General features: G+C 43.6%; 2 protein-coding genes and 2 pseudogenes across 9 annotated transcripts in view; 2 read left to right on the top strand and 2 right to left on the bottom strand.

Moving 5' to 3' along the window:
* Positions 1–640: 640 nt before the first annotated feature.
* LOC306665101 (serine/threonine-protein phosphatase 1 regulatory subunit 10-like) lies at positions 641–9,636 on the bottom strand (annotated as a pseudogene). The gene is made up of 17 exons (XR_013766714.1): positions 8,755–9,636; positions 8,026–8,110; positions 7,729–7,864; positions 7,271–7,322; positions 5,681–5,758; positions 5,369–5,542; positions 5,059–5,163; positions 4,854–4,966; positions 4,255–4,356; positions 3,855–4,002; positions 3,624–3,779; positions 3,277–3,522; positions 2,837–2,900; positions 2,479–2,673; positions 2,224–2,299; positions 1,845–1,957; positions 641–1,688 (listed from the first exon to the last, which is right to left on the bottom strand). The product of XR_013766714.1 is annotated as a serine/threonine-protein phosphatase 1 regulatory subunit 10-like (transcript).
* A 6,500-nt stretch (positions 9,637–16,136) lies between these two features.
* On the top strand, positions 16,137–23,652 carry MRPS18B (mitochondrial ribosomal protein S18B; the record flags this gene model as incomplete). The annotated part of the gene is given in 8 exon segments (XM_079149216.1): positions 16,137–16,226; positions 17,393–17,501; positions 17,624–17,721; positions 17,846–17,855; positions 17,858–17,913; positions 19,783–19,849; positions 22,437–22,496; positions 23,104–23,652. Coding segments are annotated over 8 exon segments (786 nt in total). The 3' UTR covers positions 23,400–23,652.
* LOC306665098 (protein LLP homolog) overlaps positions 19,867–25,540 on the bottom strand; it is a 22,690-nt pseudogene continuing 17,016 nt past the window's right edge. The window contains exon 2 of the transcript XR_013766713.1: positions 19,867–21,183. The product of XR_013766713.1 is annotated as a protein LLP homolog (transcript). The remainder of the gene's footprint in view (positions 21,184–25,540) is intronic.
* Positions 23,779–25,540, top strand: part of ATAT1 (alpha tubulin acetyltransferase 1) — a 16,779-nt gene continuing 15,017 nt past the window's right edge. For 5 of the 6 annotated variants that reach the window (XM_079146368.1, XM_079146372.1, XM_079146367.1 and 2 more), the window contains exons 1-5: positions 23,779–24,285; positions 24,727–24,787; positions 24,902–24,993; positions 25,117–25,177; positions 25,299–25,412. In XM_079146368.1, the coding sequence (XP_079002494.1) occupies positions 24,179–24,285; positions 24,727–24,787; positions 24,902–24,993; positions 25,117–25,177; positions 25,299–25,412 (435 nt within the window). In that variant the 5' untranslated portion in view covers positions 23,779–24,178. Of the gene's footprint in view, positions 24,286–24,497; positions 24,544–24,726; positions 24,788–24,901; positions 24,994–25,116; positions 25,178–25,298; positions 25,413–25,540 lie in introns of those variants that run through there. The other variant, XM_079146369.1, reaches the window with a different exon arrangement.

Raw genomic sequence — 25,540 nt, 5'->3', positions numbered from 1 at the left:
CTGAGATTTGGTAGATCTTCCTCCAGGAAGTCAGAGCTCCCCTTCTAGGATTTTGGCAGTGTCCCTCTGCATCTTCTTTGCTGATTCTCTCTTCCAAGCTGTTTTTCCTCTCGGAGTCATTGGATCCCTCTGTGTGAGCTTCTATATCCACTCCCTATTCCCTCTAGCTCTCCCCAAGTGACTTCTGCCTTCATTTTGGCAGCCCTTGTTGAGATGTCAAGTTTATCAATATCTTGGGATCCACTAATTACCTCCCAACTGTTCCCTGGGTCCTCTTTACCATGCTGTGAGTTTGTAAACCTAATACCCCACTAATACCTTGAATCTCTTTCAAGTCAAGCTGTTACCTCATTTAGAGTTCAATACAGACTGTTATCCTGTTCCAAAGGCTTCCTTCCTTTTCCTTCTAAATTTGGCCTTGTCTCCCTATTTCCCTTTCATCTGAGGTGTCTTATATTAAGGTAGCCACTTTTTCAAACCAAACATCAGGGTATGTGGTCCAGCAAATCTTTTTGCTTATATGGAATCTGCTCTTATGATATTGATTTGGGTAGCTTTAGCCATAACATTTCATGCATAACCCCAACTAGAAAAAAAAAAAAAAAAAACAGCAACAAATCAGGAAGTCAATGCCACCCTCACCACCCCAGTACACAACATCCTGAGGATAATCTTCACAGAGACCATCGTATCTTGAGCATTTTGGGGAATGTGCGGAGGGTAGAAACTGCCATGCATACTGGGAAGCCAAAATGACCGGGAAACCTCACATGTTCTATCTTTCCCCTAACCACCCAGAAACATATGGAACACAAAAACCCAAACGGAGGGCAGAGTGTATCCTTACCTCCTCCATGACTGTGGCCTCCATCATGCCCTCGGTGGCCTCCTCCCCGTGGCCAGGGCCATCATGGCCACGGTGCTCATGAGGAGGTGGCCCTCGATGATCATGGCCTCGGTGACCAGGAACATCATGTGGTCGGTGGCCATGGGGTCCCCCGTGTCCAGGGCCTTCATGCGGGCGATGTCCACCACTTCCACCCATGCTCCCACCAGGGCCTTCATGGGGGCGATGTCCACCACTGGCACCCATGCCACCACCAGGGCCTTCATGGGGGCGATGTCCACTGCCACCACCCATGCCACCACTGGGGCCTTCATGGGGACGATGTCCACTGCCCATTCCTCCACCAGGGCCTTCATGGGGACGATGACTACTGCCCATTCCTCCACCAGGGCCTTCATGAGGACGATGGCCACTGCCACCACCCATGCCACTGCCAGGGCCTTCATGGGGACGATGTCCACTGCCACTGCCCATTCCCCCGCCAGGGCCTTCATGAGGACGATGTCCACTGCTGCTGCCCATGCCCCCACCGGGGCCTTCATGAGGACGATGCCCACCACCTCCAACCATACCCCCACCAGGACCCCCTCGTCCATTTGGAGGTCCTCCTCCAGAGCGACCTCCTCTGGCCCCTCGGAATGGAAGTGGCGGTGGTGGCTCATTTCCTCCTCGGCCACCTCGGCCTCTATGGTATGGTCCAGGACCAGGTCCTGGACCCCCCCGCATTGGGCCACCCCGCATGGGGTCACCTGGGCCATCCCAGAAGGGATCACCACCCTGGGAGGGGGTGGGGGGCCCAGAAGACGTGGACCCACTGGTCCACCAGGGCCTCCATGGGGACCTGTTAGGGAAGAAAAAGAAGAGACAGAGTATCAGCTACCTGTTACAGTGAAGAACTGTAATCTCCCAAACTAAACTACCTCTCACCTTCTAGTCACTGCTGTACTGTTGTCACTTAAGCAAATAAGCCCACTCCAACCCCTCACTCAACACCTACCTGGCATAGGTCCCCCAGGCCCAGGAGGGAAGTGCTGCATGCCTTTGGGACCCCAGGGCCTCCTGGTGGGAAACCATTGGCTATTGGACCAGGACCTAGAAGTCCATGTGGCACTGTTAATTAAAAACAGTAAAAGTCAGGAAGAAGATTCTAGAAAAATGGCATGGCTCCTATGTAGGTGTGCCCAACTGACCTCTCAGACCAACCTGGCAGAGTAATACTCTGTCCACTCTTCCCCTCCCATTTCCAAGGCAAACTCTACCAACTGAGCCATATCCCCAGCCCAGTCCTGTGCTTTTGATGTCCATGAAACCCTGCTTCCCTCAACTCCACAGGAGGCTTCCTCCCCTAGGACCCTGGGACTAGCCCTGAAGATTACCCAACATCTGCTTGATCTTGTCTGAATAGTCTGGCTGTTTCAGTAGTTCCTCTGAGGGATGACTGTTTGGGCTGCCCTGTAAGGATTAAGAAGGCAAGAGGGCAAAGTCAATAAAATTCAAGGGTTACAAATGGTACAGAATGAGCTAATATTTAGGAGAAAAGTGGGAAGACTGGAAAACCTGGGGTAAAGAGAATGGGAGACAGAAGACTTAGGGAGGTTTCACAGAAATTTAAAGAGGAGGAGGGCTCATACCATGATAGAGGTAAGAATCTCCTGGACATTGATGCCTCCTCCTCCAGGCCCTTGGGGGCTTTTCCCAGCACCCATGCTTCCCATAAGATTGGCTAGAACTGGAGGCAGCTTGGAGCCTCCAGCCCCATCAGGTGAGCCACCTGACCCCCCAGGCTCCAGGGTTTCAACATATGGGGTCTCATCCATGGAACATTCCTAAGAGGAGAAGAAGAGAAATCAACATTGATGAAAAAAATAAATAAATAAAAGAATGCAGAGACATCCTTACATGAAAAATGTATAGAAATCAATGATCATCACAACTTCTTTTGTCACCCACCATTGCCACCCACTGTCATCATGTGCCACTGAAACTCACCTCATCTAGCGGAATGAGTTTAGGAGGTATGGGTTCATAGGGCTCAGGATCAGGCTCATGAGGACTATCAGGAATACCGTAGGCAATGGAAGAGAAGAAAAAGAATAATATTATTTAGGTCTTTGAAGTTCTTTCTAGCTTCTAATCCCTTTTTCTTTTTCTTTTTTTCTTTTTTTTTTGGTATCAGGGATTGAACCCAGGGACCCTTAACCACTGAGCCACATCCCTAGTCCTTTTTATATTTTTTGTTTAGAGACAGGGTCTTGCTAAGTTGTTGAGGCTGTCTTTGAACTGATGATCCTCCTGCCTAAGCCTCCTGAGCCACTGGGATTACAGGTATGCACCACTGCACCCAGCTTACCCACTTCTTAATTCCCAGGTCACAATCCTCTTAGGAGTACAAGAACTCCACATTTCAGGACATAAACATTTCTGCTCACCTCTCCTTGTTCAGGAAGAGCTCCTGAAGTATCCCTTTCTCCCGCTCAGCCTGGATGTATCGCTCTTGGCTGTTGCTTCCAGGGGTGACAAGAGGTGAGGGCAGAACCAGGGGCCTAGGGCACACCCAGGGCACCTTCTCCTCCATGTTATCATGACTTAGACGCCGGGCCGTCTCAAATGCATGTCGGTCTGACAATATCTCTCTTTTAGCTGCCTCACCAAAGTCCTTGATCTTATTACATTTACTATTGACAAGAGAAAAAAAGAGAAGGAGAAAAGTAAACACAACTGAGTTCTTAAAAAAGTCCCTATACACATCTATTACACAGGAAACTTAGTGTCTTACCTCGTTCAGTTTCATCCAGTTCAAAATAGAAATATTCTCTTAGTTTGCCCTCCTCAGGCCATGTCACAGTTTTTCCTTTCCTTCCCCCGGTCAGCTGGCTAGGATCTCCAGGGCTTTCCACTGGCTTTGCATCCAGAGCTCCTGGTTCCAAAGACGCTAGAAGCAGGAGAGGTTTCAGATCCAAATCCTTCCTTTCAGAAAACCATCAAGCCCAAATCAGTCCCAGATTACCTGTATCCATGAGCTCAGGGACTTCAACAGGTGGCACTGGGGTGCCTGGGCGGTCTATGTCCATTGTCTCAGCAGGGGGCGCTGGTTCTGGGGAAGAAGGTTTGGCTGCACTTGGTTCTGTGCTTGTTTTCCCTTCAAAGGGGCTGGGCTATTAAGAAAGAAAAAAAGTTAATGAGCTGACAGGAAGCCAAGTTCAAGGCAAAGCAACTAGTTCAGGACCTAAGGCAAGATGCCCAATAGGTACTAGAAAGGAGGCCTCTGGCTTTTACAGTCCTATTCCCTACTCTACATCTGAGACCAAACTCTTTCTGCTATATGATCCAACAGCTCCTTGATGCTGTGTCCTTTCTTCTGGATCTTTTGTACTCTGTCACTGAAACTCACTTCTTAGGGCCCATACCTTGGCAGCAGTAGGTGACAGCACCTTCTTCTTCTTTTTTAATTTTGATGCCTGGAACAGGGGCCGAATTGAGAGCATCCAGAAAGCCCAGGCCCTCCATAGCTACAAGAGAAAGAGTATAAAATGGAATCATCAGACCTCCTTTACAGTCCTGTTCATACAAAGATTGGGACAAAGATGAGCTGATGGAGACTTTGCATCCACTTAGGTCACAAAAAGTTCAAGGTTACTTAGGAGCACATGCAAAACGGTTCACATAGAAAATTTCTGAGGTTATTCCATCTTTCTTTTGGAATGCAAGGCAGGGCTTTGTGCAGGAATTAGAGCACAGGAAACCCTGTGAACATGTAAGATCATCCTACAAGGAAGTTGTACCCATGACCAGTCACTGAACAGAAGCATCCGTACCTCATTTCTAACATTACTCCTAAGTAACTCTAAGAACATGGAGTTCCAGAGGTGCAAACATTAAAGCACACCAAGAAATCAGAGGTGAGTAAAACAAAACAATAAAAGGGGGAAAAATGAAAATCTTTTCCCTCTCAGGACATTCATTCCCAGGAGAAGAGCTTGCTCCCAATTCCCTGCTTTGAACTTACGCTGTGGAGGGATGATCTTCACTTTGATCTCTTTGGTGGCATTGGGTGTTGTGTTGAGGGGCTTATACTTCTTCTCTGCAGGAGGGGCAGCATCTCCTGGAGCAGTTGTGGCGCTGTGAGAAGAGGAGCAGTCAATACATCTGATTTACCCCTTCTTTTTCTCCTGTGTGTCCCACCCATTCAGAAACCTACAACAGGTCCATACCTCTGGCGCTTGAGGGGGATGGGTTTGAGGTTATACTTGTCAGAAACTACCACTGTACTGGCGTTCTTCTTCACAGGTACCAAAATGGTGTCTCCAGCTCTAGTCCTTGGGGAGAGATGTATTGTTGTCAGTTCAACCCATCCCCTAACCCTAACCCTAACCCTGATTGTCCCACCCTATAGAAGCAGGCCCCTAACCCCAGCTTCTCCAGTGACTTCCTTCTTTCACATCACAAATGGAACTATTCCATGCTGTTACAGCTGTGTATGCACCCAGAGGCCCTCCCTGTGAGGCTAGTCAACAGTCTTACCAGTGGAACGGAACTTAGCATGACTTGGTGCTGTGGTTCGAAGAGACTTGGGTTTCTCCTTCTTCTTCTCTGGGACCTCTTCAGCCCGGGTCTCAGCCTTCACCTCAGTCAAAGGTCGTTCAGGAGGAGTGGCTCGACTCTTTCCCTCTTCTTTACGTTTTTTCTTATCTTTCTCTATCATGGAAAAACAAAGTAAAAAAGGATTTCATTTAGAGGAAAGACTGTCAGAGGTGGAGCAGATAAGGGGCACCCAAAGGCCAAGTCCTAGTGGGAATGAAATAAATAAAAGGGATAAAAGATTAAGGAGCTTACCAGCAGGTTGGGTACTGCTCTGGGAACGAATGACAGCCATCCAGTCACTGACAAGGACTGAGGCCAATTTTTGGAGCTCTGCAAGTGAATGATATAAATAATTTAGTGATAATTCAGCAATTATTACTATTTTCCTAGTAACAGAAAATGGGCTGTATGAAAAACTATTGGGAAAAACTGTGCCACAGAACAAGTAACCCAGACTTTTAAGAACATGAGATGCCCAAAAAACAAACTTCTAAAAGATTTTCTAGGCAAGCTTTTTTCCTAGAATGATATTGATAATGGCTTTTAAATCAATTAACTAGGGCTAGGGTGGTATAGCACTTGCCTATCAGGTACAAGGACCTAGGTTTGCTCTTCAACATGGGGAGTGGGGGGATGGAAAACCAGGGAATATTTCTTCATTTACACAATAATAGAGTTAAAAGCAAACTGGGACCTTTTACCTTGGAGAGGTGTTCCCAGTGCTTTTTTCTATAGCTAAGAACTTGAGACAGGCTTACATGCTCCCGTGACATTCAATAGGCCAAAGCCTCTTACCAGAGAACCTAGCAAATAATTTCCTACAAAGAGCAATCCCGAATTTTTATCAGAATAGGTATAAGAATTACTGCTCTGATAAAATATTGCTCAGTTGGTGGGAAACTAGAGTTTTGTTCTCCTGATTTAGGCCTGGGTAGACATAACAGAAACTATAAACCTTGAAAAGTAGTGACTTTCTGGAGTCAAGCTTTGTCTTCAAGCCTAAACTACATAGTCCTTGCCATGAGCTCTGAACCCTTTGTCTTAGAAAAGGAAAGAATCCGTCACTAGCAGAGAACTGTGATATACTCTAAGAGTCAAGATTTTGCCCATGCTCTCCAGGAATATATGTATTGGCAGAACTAGCATAATTACTCTTAGGAAAACAGATATTGAATGTTCCAAAATATGCTATATTTATTTAGGAAAATATAAGTAAATGGCTACCACTCACTCTGACAATATGTCCTCCAAGAATTTTTCTTTTTCCCTATAATAGGGATTGAACCCAAGTGCTCTACTGCTAGGCATACTTTCAGCCCTTATTTTATCTTGAGAGAGGGTCTCACTAGGTTTTCCAGGCTGGCCTCAAATCTATAATCTTCCTTTCTCAGCCTCTGGAGTAGTTGGAATTATAGGAGTGCACCATCACATTTGGCTTCCCAAGAATTTTAAGTGTATGCCTTTTCTACCAAGTGAAGAATCAGCTTCCAATTGAAGTGCGGCACCTTATCTCATATCCAATAGTGGGGAAATGGATATTTTATTTGGAACTGAGAATAAGAAATAGGGGACAAGTTAGAATATTAAATTTTTTTTTTTTTGGACTGGGAATTGAACCCAGGGGCGTTTTATCACTGAGCTGCATTCTCAATCCTTTTTTAAAATTTTTATTTTGAGACAGGATCTCACTAAGTTGCTAAGGTTGGCCTCAAACTTGTAATCCAAGAGAACAGCCAGGTGAAGTAGAAAGTAGGCAGGAATGAAAGACAATCTAAAGATAGGGAGAGAAATGAAAGTAATTATATGGAAATAATGGAACAAAGTCCATGACAGACACTCTACCTTCATCCTCACTTGACTTGCTCAGTTGCTTCACCAGTTTAGCAGTGTTGTTCTACGAGATATGGGAATAGCAGAAAGGTAAACACAAGGAGGAAAATAAGTTCACACAGAGCTAACACTCCTACAAACTTAAAATTCCTCCATAGTCCCTTAACTGTGACTAACATTGATATTGTACCTTTTACAAAAGCTTTATGGACATATTCTTTCTTAATTCTTAGGACAATCAGGTATAATTATTCCCACTTTATAGATAAACTGAGATTTAGACATAAAGTGTCCCAAGCCACACACCTATCAAAGTAGATCAATTCAAACCAAATCTTCCAATTCCAAACTCCTATTTTTTTTTCTATCTCACAGGCCCCAGACAACAGCCATACTAGAATTGGTGTGAGTTTTTCATCTATTAGGGTATCCCAAAAAGGAAGAAACAGGGTTGCTAAGACCAAAGTTACCTGCTTGAGATGATCCACAGTGAGCGGTAGGTGCTGGAGGGTCAGCAGAATTTGCTGGAGGAGGGGAATGTTGTTGGTTGTCTTTGAATATGTCAGCCAATTGTTAAGAAGCTTGTAGCCACCAACATCAATAAACCTGCAGGCAGGTAGGAGTAGAGTCTATAAGTCCTTCCTGGGTTTTGAAGCTACATTATCCCACAGTCCTAGTCCATCATCAATGACCTAAGAACCACATGCCTCACCTCCCCTATCTTCTAACTACTTCTTCCCAGTTCAGCCACCCAGATTCCCACTTACTTGACCAGTATTTCGGATGAACGGGTCTGCAGGAGAATGTTCAAATAAGTGCATCGACTCACCTCTCCGTGCTTCTTTCATCAGGCTGAAGAAATGAATTAAGAGTTAGAAAGGGAGCAGGGTCTAGCAGAAGAGTCTAGCCAGTTGAGTTCCTAAAGAATCATGATAACTGAGTCTTGCTTCAGAGGTGGAAAGTCACACAGGCCTCGAGGAAGACTGAGTGATCCAAGGTGACACGGGAAACCATACAAGGATGGAAGACAATTTGAGGAGCATAAATTCTCTGATTTCGGGACATGGACACCATTCCTTCCCTAACATGTAGGATATATCTGATTCTGCTTCTAGGTGAAGCATCCAGCTCTTACAAACCAACCCTCTGTATTCTGTTCAAGAACAGTTTGTTATTTGATTTTCCCAGGAAAATGACTTTTAGGGTAGTGAAAAAGGACCAAACAACCAAGAATTCTGTCACCAGGCTCCCCTGCTCTCCTTCTAAAAGCATGACCTCCTCTGGGATTATGGCTATCCCAAATCTGGGGGGGCCATTATGATCAGACATCAAGAAATCATCTTCTCTATTTATCCTATAATCACTGGATTTGAATATTTTTCCACTTAGTCTCCTGTCTTCTCTAGGACATACAGTTCTGCAGTCTCAATGGTAGTCATAATACAATGCATAGAATCTTCTACTCATAATTAATTCAAAGGAGGATACAGACTCACCTGAAGATCTTGGAATCCCATCCACACTCTTGACTTCCCCGTCTCGGTTCAGGAAGCTATCCAGGCCCTTAAGAAGCTCTTTGGGGTCTATGGGACCTGAACCCATGATTGTGGTTTCTAGAGGAAAAACAAACCCACAGAATAAATGGATGGCAAGGACAGTTCCAATATGCCATCACTGTATTTTGACAAAACATACCCAATTAATATTGATACAGTATTTTCTAGGTAAGTAAAATAGACCATCATCACTGAGAAAAGTCGTGGCAAGTTAAGCATGGGGTTAATACATGATTGAATGAGAAGACAATTAAATTGAGGGCTGGGTAGCTCATGTGTCTTTCATTCCCAGTTACATCCTTCCTAAGATAGCTGGACTTCACTTGATTAGAAGACCGACTTCAATTCCTGTAACAAGATGTTTAACTTCACAAGGATTTTATTTTTGCTCATTGTTAGGCTACCTCCCTTACTGACAAAATTGGCCTAAAAAAAAATCCCAAAACTTGGAACTGGATTAATCTTGGGTGTTTGGGGGTAAATATCTATAAGAGTCAGTTCCTTTCTATCTCAATGCTTTAAGAGTCACAATCACCACAAGTAGCAGGATATGTGCCAGCTGAAGTGCAGGTGGTAGAGAAGGAAACAAAACATAGAACGAGAATTCACCCCAAGATGTGAGGGTAGCTCCCAGAAATGTTGTCAAAAGGATGCAGAGAAGTAGAGCAGGTCTTCCTAAACCTTGAATGTCACACGCTGATCAAACACCCGCACAAGTTTTTATTGTTTCCAAGAAAAACATGGCTTGCAATTTCTAAAAGCAAAGATGCAAATCTGATCCTCTACTTTCAAAACTACAACCATTGTCCAGGATCTTCAAGAAAGGCCTAAAACTAAAAATCGTGGAGCCATTAAGACTGCAACGAAGCTAAAACTGAAAATGCCATTAATTTTAAGCAGCTACTTAGACCAGGTTGAAAGAGTAGTTAGTTAAAAGCTAAACTCTTATCATGGAAGGGACAGAAGTGTGAAGCAATTTCTAAGGAGAACCAAACTTCCACAGACGTTATTTAAGATCCATATGGTTCTAACTGGGAGTTTTTATCCATACTACCTTTATAAACATTCAATTCTGGTAGGAAGGAGAAAAGATGACTCTGCATCTAGTACAGATAACAGAGGCAACACTGTGGATAGAAGAAAAAAATCTATTATTTTACAAAGATGACTATACTTTGGGCAGTAAAGGGACTGGCTTCTTGTAAGATAATGCAAATTAGCTATATTTGTTCTCAAACCAACAATGAAAAAGTAGCACAATAATCTCAACCTTTTAGTTCCCCCCCTTTCCCCAAAATGGTCAATTTCTAAATGTAGGTCTAACAACCTAGGAAAGCAGCAGCCACAGCAGCAGGAAGGCAGCAGCCCAGAACGAAAGGGTAGTGGTACAATCTTGTTCTGGAGATCATGATCTGTGGACTGCAGGGAAAGGACATGTTGTTAAGAAATGCTAAGTGAGCAAAAACTAGGTTAACTGTGTTGTTGCTGTTGCTGTTGCTGCTGCTGCTGCTGCTGCTGCTGCCCTGGAACTTCCATAAGGACAGTAGAACCTGGGTCCGAGGAAAAAAACATTCAAGTAGAATTTTGGAAAAGATTAGAAGTTTGTGGGCCAAATCCATGAATTTTTACACAAAGAGAAAGGAATTTTCCATGTATAGATTACATGATAATAAATTAAAGATGAGTAGTATGATAAAGGATATGTAAAAATGAATTTCCCATCTGGTGGGGACTGGAAAAGCAATGAAAGGGCCCAGGTATACTATATCATATGCAAGAGACTAGAAATTCTTTAAATGTTATCTACAAATACATACATGCACACCTACCATTAAATCCCAAACCAAATTATGTGCAATCTGATAAAAGTCTTGAATTAAACATCACTTCAAACTGGTGCCCCCTGAACTCAGCTGACTCCATGATTCAAAGCCAGAGATGAGTATACTTAAACCTTGGAGAACCCCTTTTTGCATATATAACTACAAAGCCAAGCCAATAGGCTTGCTACCCCTTACTGGTTCAGGAACTTAAAAAATGTCACCTGAATCAAATGTTCTTCATTAAAAAGAGAGAATATTCACTTCATAGAAAGGAAATGGACCAATGAGTACAAAGCTAAACTGTGTTCATGACCTCTGCTAGAAATGGGACCCAGATCCTTTGAATTTCCATTTGTATAAACAAGAAATAAAAGACATAAACAGTCAAGGAAGCAAGGAGACAAAATAAAAGAATGTTAGATATTCATTTCCCACTATTACGTTTTGGAAAATAACTACAATTTGAATCGCTGTCTCAGGAGCACCAATCATGTGATAAAATGTTAAGTGGATTTTCTCATGGTGTGGTTTTCCCTCAGGCAGTTTTTACTCAAAGTTAAGGATTCGAAGTGTCGTACCCCCTACTTCCCCTTACTTTGAAAATCACATATTCTGGAAAATATGAAAAGTTCAATATTCCTGGCATAGTCCTCTAGTACAGAAGGTGACTGAGGTTAAGGAAGGTAGGAGCAATGACCAGGTCATTTCCAGATCTGGCTGGAATGAAGTTTGAAAGTGTCATCTGGGCCTGGGTCTAGTTCTGGAACCAGGAATATCCAGAAATGCTTTTAATGAGCTAAGTTCCTTGAAGGTAGCAGATACATAGAGGGGTTAGGTGCAGGATGCAACCCCTGTCTTTCTTTACATTTGCCTAAGTTAGGCTTTCTTTATGGAAGATGTTGAAGGCAGAGCCAAGTACTACTGATGCAAGGCACTGGGGAATTTTTCTACTATGAGATAAAACTCATACACCTGCCTCAAAATGAATCTTGAGGCTATTATGATTAAGTGAAAAAAATATCAACCTTGGCAAAGTTATTCACACCCATCACCAATTAAACAGGACTGAAGTGGTTCAGGAAAAAATTCTATGCAAGCCAGAGCACTATCATCTTTTAGTAAGAAGAATCCCACGTTTATGTTAAGGCCTTAGCACTTCGAGAAATGAAAGCTGTTTCTTTTCTTTGTTGTTAGGTATTTCCTAATGGACTCAACAGTTGACCTGAATTATGTCCCTCAGGTGATCACAAGTTCCTATCCTTCCTGTAAGTGTAGGCCCCTATCCCTCAGTCAATTTGAAAACCTGGCATATGAGCTTATTTGCTTTCATAAGATGTGCAAAATCACATACACCTTCCCACACATAGGAAAGGATTCCAGAACAGAACTCTAGCCACAAACTATAAGGATCAGGTTCTCCAAGGTTCTCTGGATGGATCTGGTTTCCCTAGTAGACCTTGCTTCCCATCTCCCATGTAAGGAAGATCTTCTTTATTAATCCCTGCTCACTAGAGATCAGGAACCCCAATGGGTGGAATGTTCAGCTCCCAAGTAGGTATGCTGCAGAAGTACATGGCAAACTGCTTAAAAGATAAAAAGAAAAAAAAAAAAAAAAAAAAAAAAAAAAAGACTGTGGTCAATATACACATGGAAGAGGCCCTCCCTCCAAACCAGAAGTTGTAAGTTGAGAAGGTGAACCCAGTAAAAAATTAGCCTTAAGTCTCACAGGACAGTTATAGAAAAGGGTTTTTCAATTCCATCTATAATGTCCACACTCCATTTCAGGACTTTAAAAAAACAAAAGGTATATGGACAGTCTGTTGAAGATTTGACTGAAAAAGTTGGGAAGAGATAAGAAAAGAACCAGACACCCAATACCACCCTCAGGTAGGGCATGGCTTTCAACATGCACCACTTGCAACAGCACTTCACAAGTAGAAAAATGAAGAGGACATTTTTTTCCGTTAATGCTAAAGGAATTTCTTTAGAAGGGAAAGAAAAAGAAATTCAAAAAAGGTGGCTCTTTGGAAAAAAAGAAATGAAGGTTGTGAAATGTAATACCAGAAATGTATTGCTGACCAGAAACCGTAGCTTGATTCCCCCTGCCTTGAGTTTACAACTGCCGCCTTCCTTTCCTAAAGATTCACTTCTCATCCTAGCACCAATGTACAGGAACTAAGCAACTGGAGAACGTGACACAGGAACTGAATACAAAGAGTTTATCCCCGAACTGAGAGGTGGGAATAAGGGTGATTTAGAACGAAAGTCCTGAAAGTACCCACCCTCCCCCAGATTCTCATTCGAGCAACCAAAGCAGGAGGCCCAAGGACTGGTTCCTGAGCAAAAATGTCATTAGGCCCCAATTGTCTATTCCAGTTACAAGCCCTTTTGTTTTTCCAATATCCCCAAACCCACACATATATACACACAAGCTCACACACACAACCCCAAAAGCCTCCTAGTCTTAAAGCACAACTGAGGTTTGACTGATTTCCACCTCTGGAAACTGAAGTAGGGTTAAGCTTCCAAGTAGTCGAGATGAATGGAGGAAAAAGTGAAAATAAAAGCAATGGGCTGGTTGTTAAAATATCAACTAGAGCTGCCCAAGGAGATGGACAGCCTTGATACCTAATTCCTATAAGCTTTTAAGCTTTTATCAAAAGATTTTAATCTAAACAAGGAACTGTATCTCCCTAGCAGCAATGTGCACAGGAGTCCAGAAGGAATCTGCTCAGGGGTGGAGTTTTGAGGGTGGAGAGAGGAAGCAAGCTGATTACATCACCTTTCAAGGCTGCTCCTCCCCCTAGACCAAGTTTCTAGGGCGGCCCTAAGCTCTGGATGGCAAAAGGAGAAAAACAACAAGGAGGAGAGACGCCATTTTGTAATGGAGAAGAGGATTCAAAATTTAAAAGCCACTCCAGTTCTGGCGGTAGCTATTACATTATAATACACCTTTAAGTAAAAAATAACAAAAGTCAACCCCCAATCCTGAATAATCTGACCTATTTTCAATCAGTAAGAGAGTAGTGAAAATAGCAGCAATTAAAATATTAAAAGAACATTTTCTGCAGGGAAGAAATGATTTTGCTACCACCGGCCACCCCATCCTCCCTATAAAGGAAAAGGGGGAGGACTTGGACCCCTCTCAACAAATAGGGTTGAGGTGGGAGGACAGGAGAAAATGGGTCAAGACACAACCTGCAACGCCGCTTGGAAGACAAAAGGACAAGGAAAGTCGCCATATTGAAGCAGGGAAGAAAAAAATTCCTTTTAACGACACAAATCTTTTAGAAAGCTAGCATTCAATTGCACTAAATGGCTCTTAAATTATACTCCTGAATTCCACATTCCCAACCTTTTCCACCCTCTATTTTAAACTGTATCCCCCCACCAAAAAGTATCAAGTTAAAATGTTAATCATTTTTTTTCCTTTAAATAACCTATGCAATCTGCAACAATTACAAGACTTTTTTACTTCCCAACTATTATCTTGTATGTACTGGTACTAAGATTATATTTGCCCTGAATTAAGTGTCTTGCAATCTTTATTCATAGATTGCCACCTATCTTAACCATAACAATATACCCCAAGCAAATTACATTAAAATCGAGAGGATTTAACAATCATTTAAAGTCATAGCCAGCTATTATTTCTCTCTGCCCATCTCCTTACCCTGCAATCTTTATGTACAGATTGCTTATTAATCTGGCAAATTGAAAGGCGCCCTGCTTGTCTCACACACAAAGAAGTGGGACTTTTGGGCCACAAGATCCACCATCTTTTGTATGTGAGCTCATTAACCCTTTTGAAGACTGCTAACCAGAGGAAGGTAAACATTCCTCCTTATAAAAAGCAAACACATGCTTTGGCAGTCTGGAAATTGACTGGATTATCAAGGGTTAACCATCAAAATCCTCACTTGCTGGCCCTCCCATCCACCCTCTTCCTTGCCTGCAGCAGGGCAGGAAGAGGTAGGTGGTAGGGGAGAGAGAACAAGACTGTTTCAGACCCAAAGGCCCTTTTTAATGGAGATTAAGTGACCGGATTGGTCCATCTCCAGCTCTATTTGTTCTATGGTCTCATTTCTTCCTCTCATTATTTTTGGTTTCACAACGGGAAACGTTGATTTCTTGTTGCAAGGCTGGTTTTGAAAATTCGACCACTTACTATCCAATTTTTTTGCGACGTCAGCACCTCGGGCTCAGGGGGGAGGGGGTAAAATTTTGGAGAAAAAAAATAAACAACCAACCAGGACCCAAAACTCAAATTATTTGGGGGGCCTCATTGGATCAAAAAGTCTCTTAAAAAATAAAGGCCAACTCAGTATTCACTCCCCCCCCACCCAACTCCATTTAGGGAGGGGGGTCGTAGAAAAAAAATTCTGAGTGGAATCAAAAAAGGAAACGCTGGATGAGTGAAATTGGGTGGGTTTGGGAGGGAGGGTGGTTGATTATTTTCAAGTTATGTGGTGACGGTCCTTCGGCCACAGATTTCAAGTCCCAAGCAGCGTGGGCTGGTGGGGTGGGGCAAGATAGGTGGGTAGGGGCAGAAGACACAAGTGTTGGGCTGGTGGCTGCTGTTTTCCCTTTCCCCCCTCTCAGGATCCTTTCAAAGGGCTTAGATGTTTGCTGCGGCTTGTTTCTGTTTTCCTCGTGGCCGGCCTGTCTTTCTCCGAGAAAATTCAAACCTGGGATAAAAGGAACACAAGGGAGAAAGATGTAATCAGTACGGGTCGCTTTTAAAACATTCCAAATTACCATCTTTGACGTCCCAAAACATTGTTCCACACCCCATCCCTAACACAGCCGCTTCACATAGGCCGTAGTTCCCAACCGAACCCATTCCTACTCCGTAAACTAGTCCAGCGTACTCCGCAAAATTTCTGCCCACTAAACGACAAGAACCCAAACTTACCTCTAAACGAACCCCAGAATGGCGGCTGCCCGCTCGGGCGGAGTCCTTTTATACCCGACGCCGCCCAACGCGCCTAAACGTGCTAGTGAAACGCCCTTGTCGCGAGACATTGTGCGCGAGGCGTGAACGTATTGGTCACCCGAAAGACAACTCGCCAGCTGATTGGCTATCCTTCCTTCGCCTTCGGGCAGCCCTTCTCTCTTCCGCCTCCTTCCTGTCCCCCAGTCGTGTACGCGTGACCAGGGATCCTAGCACCACCCTTTCCTCTGCTTCTACCACTTCCGCCCCAGAGAACATTTCTCACCCCGGGTTGGTAGAAATGACGGTGCGCATGCGCAGGTGAAGAATCCTGGTCAAAATCGACTTCAAAATTATTTAAAAGGCAAACTCTAAGTATGGAATCTAATAGTTTTAATGATTGGTCCAGAAAAAAAACAATTTTGAAGCCTAATTCGATTGTGACGCAGTTGAAATTAGCGTCTCTAAACCACCCCCCCCTTACGCTGCCGTCCTGACGCAAACGCGCGGTGGCCTTCCGCACTGCGGGATCGTCCTTTGCCCTTCCGTGGTCAGTTTTCCGGAGCATGCGCAGTTTCCTTGAGCATGCGCAGTTTCCTTTCCAGGCATTCTACGTTGGGCGGTACGTCAAGATGGCGGTCGCCATACTAAACACGGTAGTGAGGCGGTTTCCTAGTCTTTCCATCTTCAGAAATGCCAATGGAGGTTCAGGTAAACTCCTCGGAGGACATTTTGTACGATCCCAACTTAGTTATGCTTTCTCTAGATGGAAGTTGCACTGCTAAGGATCCCGCGGGCGGAGGCCTACGTGCTTATGTCTCTGCGTGTAGGCAATACTTCAATTCTGGCGCCTCCACCCCTAACCCCGTATTGACTGAGTCGAGGGCTAAAAGCCAGGGTTAGCTAAATACTATTACCCCAAATACTATTTCGGTAAAATAACCAGGTGGTGGGATTTAACCTTTGGTCATGCACAACTAGATATTAACTACGTAAATAATGTCTAAATCTGCGATGCTGTCGAGTGTCCTTGGATTGAGGGATCCTATTTCCACCAGCCCTGCTATCTCTCAGTAAAGCCACCATACATGCTCACGACATAGGGATCAGGTTCTCAGTTCTTAATATCTTAATATCAGCTTCTTACTAGAGCATGCATTCGACCTTAATTCTATCCTTGGGATTGAGGTTTCCCTCCAGCCTCACGTACTTCACACCCTGGAGGTTCTTGATAGGACAGGGCAGTTTCTTGGACAGGTGAGAAGAAAGGCTTACCCCGCTGCCACTCCCTAGAGGTACTGAGAAGTGTTGACAGCACACCAGAGTTAATAGCAGGCCTGGTAGCTTTAAAACTGGCGTTAGGACTCCAGGTTTGTTTTTGCTCTGTGGAATGTTGAACTTCAACTTTTTATGAAACTGGGAAGTTCTGTGTCTTGGGATTAGATTAAGTTGAAGACTCAACCTGTCCTATGCATCCCCTTGCCACCACACATCTAATTCCAAAAGAGTAGACATACTCCTTTTTTCTTCCACCAGACCCAACTCATTCCCCAGAAGCACGAGACCTTTAGGTGCCAGATTCTAAAATTGTCTTCTTGAATAAGATTGTTTTCCTCCTGTATTAGCTTCTCAGATCCAGTTGGAGATAGGGAGAGTAACTGTTCATTTAATGTCATTTTAAACCTCAACAAAATATTTCCTTTCATATAGATTCCCTGTTAAATTACATTAATACATGGCATGCATTCGTCTTCTCAACATATGATAAAACAGTTGAGTCCTTTCCTTGAATTCATTCTTTCATTTTTCTTCTCCTTTATAGGTTCCCCTCCCAGACCCTTGCACCAGCGTACCCCCTGAAAAAAGATTCATTGCCCCAATTCCCATTTCCCCTTATGAGAATGAACCCTGGAAATATCTGGACTCAGAAGGTATCCTTAAGTGGGAAAAGGTGGGTCTTAAGTGGGAAAAGGGTGGGTCAGGTGGGCCTGAAGTAAATAGAGAAAAGACATACTCTACACCCTACCTTGGAATAACTTCTCTTTCATTTCAGAATACCAGAACCGTTATGGTACTCGCGCAGTCTGGGCTGACTACCGCCGCAACCATAAAGGTGGTATCCCCCCACAACGGACTCGAAAGACCTGTATTGTGAGTTTCTGGGGGGTGGTACCTGGGTGGGATGTGTGTGGGGTGGGAGGCCATAGGGACACTGATTAGCACCTTTTTTTGACAAGGCCTTGATCATCTTCAACTATCAATTTCTCCACTACAGCGTAAGAATAAGTTGCTGGGAATCCTTGTCCCATCTGCCGGGATCACAATTTGCATGTCGACTTTAGGGTAAGGTGAATCTTTTATACAGAATAGGGATTTGGGACACTCTTTGTAATGTAAGAGATTACTATAGGTACACCACACTTCTTCACATCCTGGCACCCCTGCAGTCTATGGTTGCAGTGACTTTTTGGCAAAGTAGAAACATCCCTCCTCCAGTCTTTTACCCTCTATTATGGATTGGACTAAGAAGTTTTAATCCCGTGCCCATGAAATTTATAGTCTAAATTGTCCAGGTAAATAAAATGCTTTTTTTTTTTTTCTTAAATTTATTTTTGTACCAGGAATTGAACCAGGAGCATTTAAACACTGAGACACGTCCCCAACCCTTTTTATTTTTTATTTTGTGACAGGGTCTTGCTACATTGCTTAGGGCCTTGTTAAATTGCTGAGGCTGGCCTCAAACATGCAATTATTCTGTCTCAGCCTCCTGATTTGCTGGGATTATAGATGTGTGCCACCAGCCTGACAGAAATGCTTGTTTCTAATGGGGGAGCCATGCCCAAAAGTTCCTTCATATCTACTACAATTATTAGTGACTATATTCACCTACTTTTTTCCTGTGGTTTTCTTTATTTTGTGGTCCATGTCAATGTTTAGTGGCATTCTGGGTCCTGGGGCTGGAAGACAGAGATATGAAGAAATGTAAAGAGTCTAGGAGACTATTTTTATTCAGAAAGCCTTCAACACTAAGCAGGACAGGACTTGCTCCTTCAAGAATTTGAATATATTTCTTAAATGATAATAGGAAAATGCTTTTCTGAGTTTGTCATGAAGATCTTAGAGCCAAAAATATATGACTGGTTATCAGGGGAGTTGGAGGGCATTTATGTATCAGTCAACAACTGGGGGAGTCCAGCTACTCTAATGACCCTTTTGACACAGGTTATAGGATAGTCCCATAATAACTTCTGAGTTTCAGTCATACTACAGTTTATTAAAAAAACCAATTATATAGCCAAGACACAGATTATAGATGGTTCTGCCTACCTGCCATTCCAGAGATGTACCTGAGTTTTCCTTAAGAGTCTAACTTCCTGTAATTGATTGCTAGTTGTGAGTCATTCTATGTAATTAAAACATAAATTGTGGGCTGGGAAGATAGCTCATTTGGTAGGCCCTGGGTTCAATCCCCAGCACCATAAAACAAAACAAAACAAAAAACATAAATTGTTCTTAGTATGTTATTATATTCTGTTAGTTTGCTATTACATCCCTCAGTCATTTGTACATACCTTATTACAACATCATTTTCTGGGTGGTTCTGTGACTTCCAACGAGTCTCCCCATGTTTTTGCCCGAAGGCTACCTTTAGCAAATAACTCCTGCAGCTGAGTATGGTGGCCTGTAATCCCAGCGACTCAAAAGGAGTGCAAGATCCAGGCCAGCCTCAGCAACTGAGACCTTTAGCAATTTAGTAAGATCCTATCTTAAAGTAAAATAAAAATTAAAAGGGTTTGGGGATGTAACTCAGTGGTAAAGCACCCCTGGGTTCAATCCTGAGTACTATAAAAAATACACACACACACACACACACACACACACACACACACACACACGTGTGTGTGTGTACACGTATATGTGTACACATGTATATTATGTACACGTACACACATACATGTATACAATAGTAATGATAATAACAAAAGTTAGCTTCTGCAGAAGAGACTTTTATATGAATCCAGTGACAATATAGAATATGCATGTGAAATGTTTGAAAGACCAGTGAATTGAAGAGGTTAAAACTGGGATACAGAAGAGGATAGCATTGAGAGAGAGAGAGAGGGGTGATGGCATTGGTGTGGTGTTTAAGGATTATATTCTTTAGTCTCCCCTCTCTCTCTTCTCATGTTTCTTTAATATTCTCCCCCACAGAATGTGAAGCTCTTGGAACAGTTTGTCTGTGCCCACACGGGTATCATCTTCCATGCTCCATATACAGGTTAGCCTGTCATCCCTAAACTACCAGAAGTTTTTCCTTGGAATACTTCTTGTTATATAGTTAAATGAGGTATTTGTTTGATGGCTATTACTTCTGGCATACAAAATGTGAGTTGGATCTTTGGAAATCTTGGCTTATGTGAATATCAGTTTCTAAAACAATTAATTATGTGTGGGGGGAAAAGTTACAAGTACCTCTGTGAGCAGACTTTATAAATGTAGTTCTTAAAAACTAAATGGTGGGCCGGGGATATAGCTCAGTGGTAGAGCTCTTGCCTAGCACATGTGAGGCACTGGGTTCAATCCTCAGCACCACATAAAAATAAATAAATAAAATAAAGGTATTGTGTCCATCTGCAATTAGAAGAAAAAAAAAAAAACTTAAATGGTGAAGCTGTGTGTGATGGCCCATACCTATTATCCTAGCAAACTCAGGAGACTGAGAGGAGGATCCTCAAGTTCAAAGCCAGTCTCAGCAACTTAGGAAGGCTCTCAACAATTTAGCAAGATCCTGTCTCAAATAAGAATAAAAAGAGCTGGGGGTGTGGCTCAATGGTTAAAATGTCCCTGGTTTCAATCCCCAGTACCAAACAAAAAGTAAATGTTGGTGGAGTATGTGGTGGCACATGCCTATGATCTTTTTTTTCTCTTTTTAACCAAAGAAAATACTTTATTCGAGTTCCCAAAACAATCTTGAGAGGTTATTCTGGGTTTGAAGAAAAAAGGTTAATTTAAAATATGAAAACAAATAGTTTTCATTTAGTGAGAGTCAAAATCAAGGTGTATATTCTCCAATCAACCATCTGTCCCGTGTGGAATTTTTTCAAGTTTTTAAGGGTCTACCAGGCCAAACCCTTTGCTGCCTTTCCTGCTTTTGCTCTGCTCTTCCCCTTTCCTTTCTCTCGCTTTGCCTTCAGTCTTTTTCTTTGCCTCTGGTTCATCCACATGGGGTACTGTCCATGCTGGTCTAGAAGAGTCTTTTTATTTCTCTTAATCTCAGTCTCCATTTTCATGTCGTCGTTTTCATCTTTCACTTCACACTGCGTTTTTCTCTTGGGAATGTTTGGGTACCACCACAGTTGCTATTTCTTCAACATCTTTCATTAAAACATCACTGCCTACTTTGAGAATACTTTAAGTCTGTTGAGCTCTTTTGGAGCACTCTTTTTCCTCTTTTCAGTACACATCTTCCTTTTCCATTTACTCCATAAGCTTTTAGCCATCTTTACAAGACCACCTTTGGTAAGCAGCACACCCCATGCCTATGATCTTAAACACTGAAGTTCAAGGTCAGATTGAGCAACTTAGCAATACCCTCAGCAATGTAGTGAGACCCTGTCTCAAAATGAAAAATAAAGGGGCTGGGGAGATAGCTCAGTCGGTAGAGCGCTTGCCTTGCAAGCACAAGGCCCTGGGTTCGATCCCCAGCACCCAAAAAAAAGAAAAAAAAAAAAAAAAGAAAAAGAAAAAAGAATAAGAGGTAGCTCAGTGGTAAACACTCGTGGGTTCAATGGGTTCAATCCCCACTGCCACAATAAATGAATAAATAAATAAATAAACAGTGATTATTTTCTTTCTATTAAATCTCTTCCCAAAAGACTTTTATCACAAATCAACTCTCAGAGAAGTTCTTTTATACCATTGACAATTAAATTAGATTTTCCAAATTTAAAATTATAGGATTAACAATTCAGGATTAGATCTGTTCTCTAACTATAGTCACAGATCAGATCTGGTCCACGACCCATGTCCATTTGTTTTCATATTGTCTACAGTTTGAAATACTGTATGCTCCCTGGCAATAGTGGCAGAATTGAGTAGCTGAGATGATGACCATAGGCTCTGTAGAGCTTAATATATTTACTATGTGGCCCTATACAAAAAATTGTGCCCAGTGGCTTGGGAGGATGAGCAGGAAGATTGCAAGTTCAAAGCCAGCCTCAGCAACTTAGCAAGGCCCTAAGCAACTCAGCAAGACCCTCTCTAAATAAAATACTTTAAAAAGGGCTGGGGATGTGGTTCAGTGGTTAAATACCTCTGAGTTCAATCCCCTGTACCAAAAAAAAGGGGGGAAATTTTTTTTTTTTTACCAACTCCTGCTTTCAAGCAAGATAAATTTGCAAAGAATAATGTGAAACCACCATTATTGGGGGTGGCACCATGATCAGTGTTTAGTTTTCCAGAGAGGTTTTTATTGCTGTAGAAAGCTAGAGAGACAATTATTGCTACTTTTCAAATGATCTTCCCCAGATCTTCGCCACTTCTTCCCTATTGACTCTCTGAGGATTATCCAACTCAACCTTTTCTTGTGCATTGAATCATGTGTTCAGTGTCTTGTAGCCTTTATCATCAAATGGTTTCCTTATGGTGTCTAGATATCTTAAGTTTTTATCCCAGCTCTCAGGGGGAGGATTCTTCCTATTAAGCAGATGGGAAAACTGAGGGCCCATAGAAGGATTAAGGGAGTAGGATCATCAGACAAAACTATATCCTCCAAATCCAGAGCTCTCCATCACCATATAAAAGCAATGTGTTCTTTTATTTACTATATCTTATAAATGAATACCAGGTTATTTTTCTTTTCACAGGAGTGTGTATGAAGCAGCATAAGAAGTTGACCCAGGCCATCCAGAAAGCCAGAGATCACGGTGAGTGTTAAAAGGGGAACAAGGCAATTTTATTAGGCAGAGGGAAGGTGACTAAGTGCACGTAAGTGTTCTCACCTCTCCAAGAAGGTAGTATTCAACATGTTCTTCTCAAGAGAGAATCTCTTTTCTCACTCTTATCCCTTGTCCTCTCTACTGAATCTCAACTTTGTCATTTCCCTGTCCCCTTGTCCTCCATCTTTCTTTTCCCTTCTCTCTTATTGTACAACTGCTGATCCTAATACCTTTGTTTTTGCAATGCTGAGGATTGAACCCAGGGCTTTGCACCTGATAGGCAAGGACTTTACCCCTGAGCTACAGCCTCAACCCTGATAAAAGGACCTTAGTGTAAATTCCTGACCATGGACTACATAGCACTTTTGCCCAAGGTACTACTCCCCTAGCGTAGATTCAGCTACATAAACCTGGTGTTGGGAAGTCTGCACACCTTTGCAGTCAAGTGCCCAGATAGTATGTCATCCCTCATTTGCCATCTTGGCCATTTGATTTTGTACAGTATACAACATACATAAATGTACCCAGTGACTGACAAGTTCCTCCCTAATTTTCTTTTTCTTTCTTTCTTTCCTTTTTTTTTTAAATCCTTTAGGTCTCCTCAATTACCACATTCCTCAAGTTGAACCCCGGGACCTTGACTTCAGTACCTCTCATGGAGCTGTGACTTCTACACCACCAGCCCCTACCCTAGTTTCAGGTGACCCTTGGTACCCATGGTACAGCTGGAAGCAGCCACCAGAAAGAGAACTGTCGCGCCTTCGCCGGCTCTATCAGGGCAATCTCCTAGAAGAAAGTGGCCCCCCACCTGAGTCAATGCCAGAGGTGCCTCTGGCACCACCAACTGAAGCCTCCTCCACTGAGCAGGCCAGCCCCCAGAATTCTCCATAAGATTAACAAACTGAGGAGGGAACCTGAGGGATTAGGAGGTAGTGCCTAGGATTATATGATGGTATGTGACCCTGTTTTGTGATCATTGGCAGACCCAGGAGTTGTTGAAAGGGATAAACCTGTCTGAGAGTGAGGAAGGGCAGTACAGACTGAATGGGAAACCCCCCAGCTCCTATACATTGTAGAAGGGCTCAATGGTTTCAAACTTCTGCAAAGTCAGCTTTTCCACAATAAAGCTGTATTTCTGTCTCCAGCTTGCTTTGTGCTGGGTTTGGGATGAATGCCATTGAGGGCAGGGTAATCCCGTGGCTTTTACTTATTTCCTATAAGAAATCGGATGCTGCTGTTGGGAGGGAAGTGGTCAAGTTTAGCTTGGCTCTGCTGGGACCAGAAATGGAAGGGATAGGCATTCCAACCATGCTGCTATAATGGGCTTTGTGTCCCCACCCCTCCTCACAGATGGTGTTAACATCATTCCCAGCTGTTCACTAAAGGGCGAAAGGGGGGTTGAGAGTGACAAACTAGGCCAAGGACTAACGCATTACCGTGGCACCGTGGCGGTGGGGGAGTGGCGTTGCTAAGGGGACAGCTGGTGTAAGTGAAAAACGCGAGTCTCCAGGCAGGCTGCCAGGACGTGGGGAGTGGGTGGGACGACCCCCGCCAGAGGACCGGTTCAGGCCCCACCCAGCTGCTCCTGGAAATGGAAGACCCTGAGGGCGGTGCAGCAAAGGGTCGGAAGTGACGTCGTAAGGGGCGGGTCCGGTCGCGCACAATGGGCCATGGAGTTCCCGTTCGATGTGGACGCGCTGCTCCCGGAGCGGATCACGGTGCTGGACCAACACCTGCGGCCCCCGGCCCGCCGACCCGGAACCACAACGCCGGCCCGGTGACATATGAAACCCGCCCTATGGCCCTTTCCCGGTTCCTCTCCAAACCTGCTTCAGGCACCACGCCCCCTTCTCACTGACTAGCGGCCACTCCTTTTGATGTCTGGGACCAGCCTTTGGGTGACCTTTGACTTGCAACCTAATACGGTTGATTAGCGCTCGGATCTGTGAACTTTCACCCCTCGGCCCAAAGTAGTCCCTGCCCTTCCTGCTCTCCCATAGTAACCTGAAGGGAGGAGGGAGTAACACCTTGAAAGGTGTTACCGAAGTTTGATTTCCAGAGGGGTTAGGTTGGAAACCAGATTGTAAGACATCCAGACAAAGGCAGAGATCCCCAAGTGTTGAGTCTGGGTTGGAATTGTGGCCCAGATTCCCTATAGAGACTGCCCAGAACCCTCTAATTCAGTGAGCATCTGACTCTTTGTCTCCTCTCTCTCTAGTGTTGATCTGCAGCAGCAAATTATGACCATTGTAGATGAATTGGGGAAGGCATCTGCCAAGGTACCGGGGAGTCTTTCAATGGAGTACAGTGGACCTCTGTAGGCATGGTTGATAAGGGAGGCCTGAGTCCCTTAAAAGGAACTTGCAGTAAGTCTGTTTTCATCTTTTTGGCAGGCCCAAAATCTTCCTGCTCCTATTACCAGTGCATCAAGGATGCAGAGTAACCGCCATGTTATTTATGTGCTCAAAGACACATCAGCCCGACCGTGAGTGTCAGATTCTTACATTCTATACTTAATTCCTTCCTGACTCAGCCCTTCCCCATTCTTTGACTCTACTACTTCCAGGCAGCTGCTGCTGGCTTGTTAATTATTTTCCTCATCCTACAGGGCTGGGAAAGGAGCCATTATTGGTTTCCTTAAAGTTGGATACAAGAAGCTCTTTGTACTGGTGAGTGTTATTGAAAACAATATTTGTATGCCTTGGTTCCAGAGAACAAAAGTGCTGGTGGTTGTTTGGGCAGCAAAGATGCCTGGATCTTCAAAGATATTTATTGTTCTTTATTTCTCAGGATGATCGTGAGGCTCACAATGAGGTAGAACCACTCTGCATCCTGGACTTCTACATTCACGAGTCACTGCAACGTCATGGCCATGGGCGAGAACTCTTCCAGCATATGTTGCAGGTATCATTCTGTGTGTGTGTGTTCATGTTTGGTACTGAACCCAGAGGTGCTTTACCACTGAGTCACATTCCCAGCCCTTTTTATTTTTTATTTGGAGACAGGGTCTGGCTATTTTCCTTAGGGCTTTG

Source organism: Sciurus vulgaris (assembly GCF_902686455.1).
Source record: "Sciurus vulgaris genome assembly, chromosome: 7".
Classification (NCBI taxonomy): domain Eukaryota; kingdom Metazoa; phylum Chordata; class Mammalia; order Rodentia; family Sciuridae; genus Sciurus; species Sciurus vulgaris.
The sequence above is the reverse complement of the archived record's forward strand: the minus strand, read 5'-3'. Positions and strand labels throughout refer to the sequence as shown.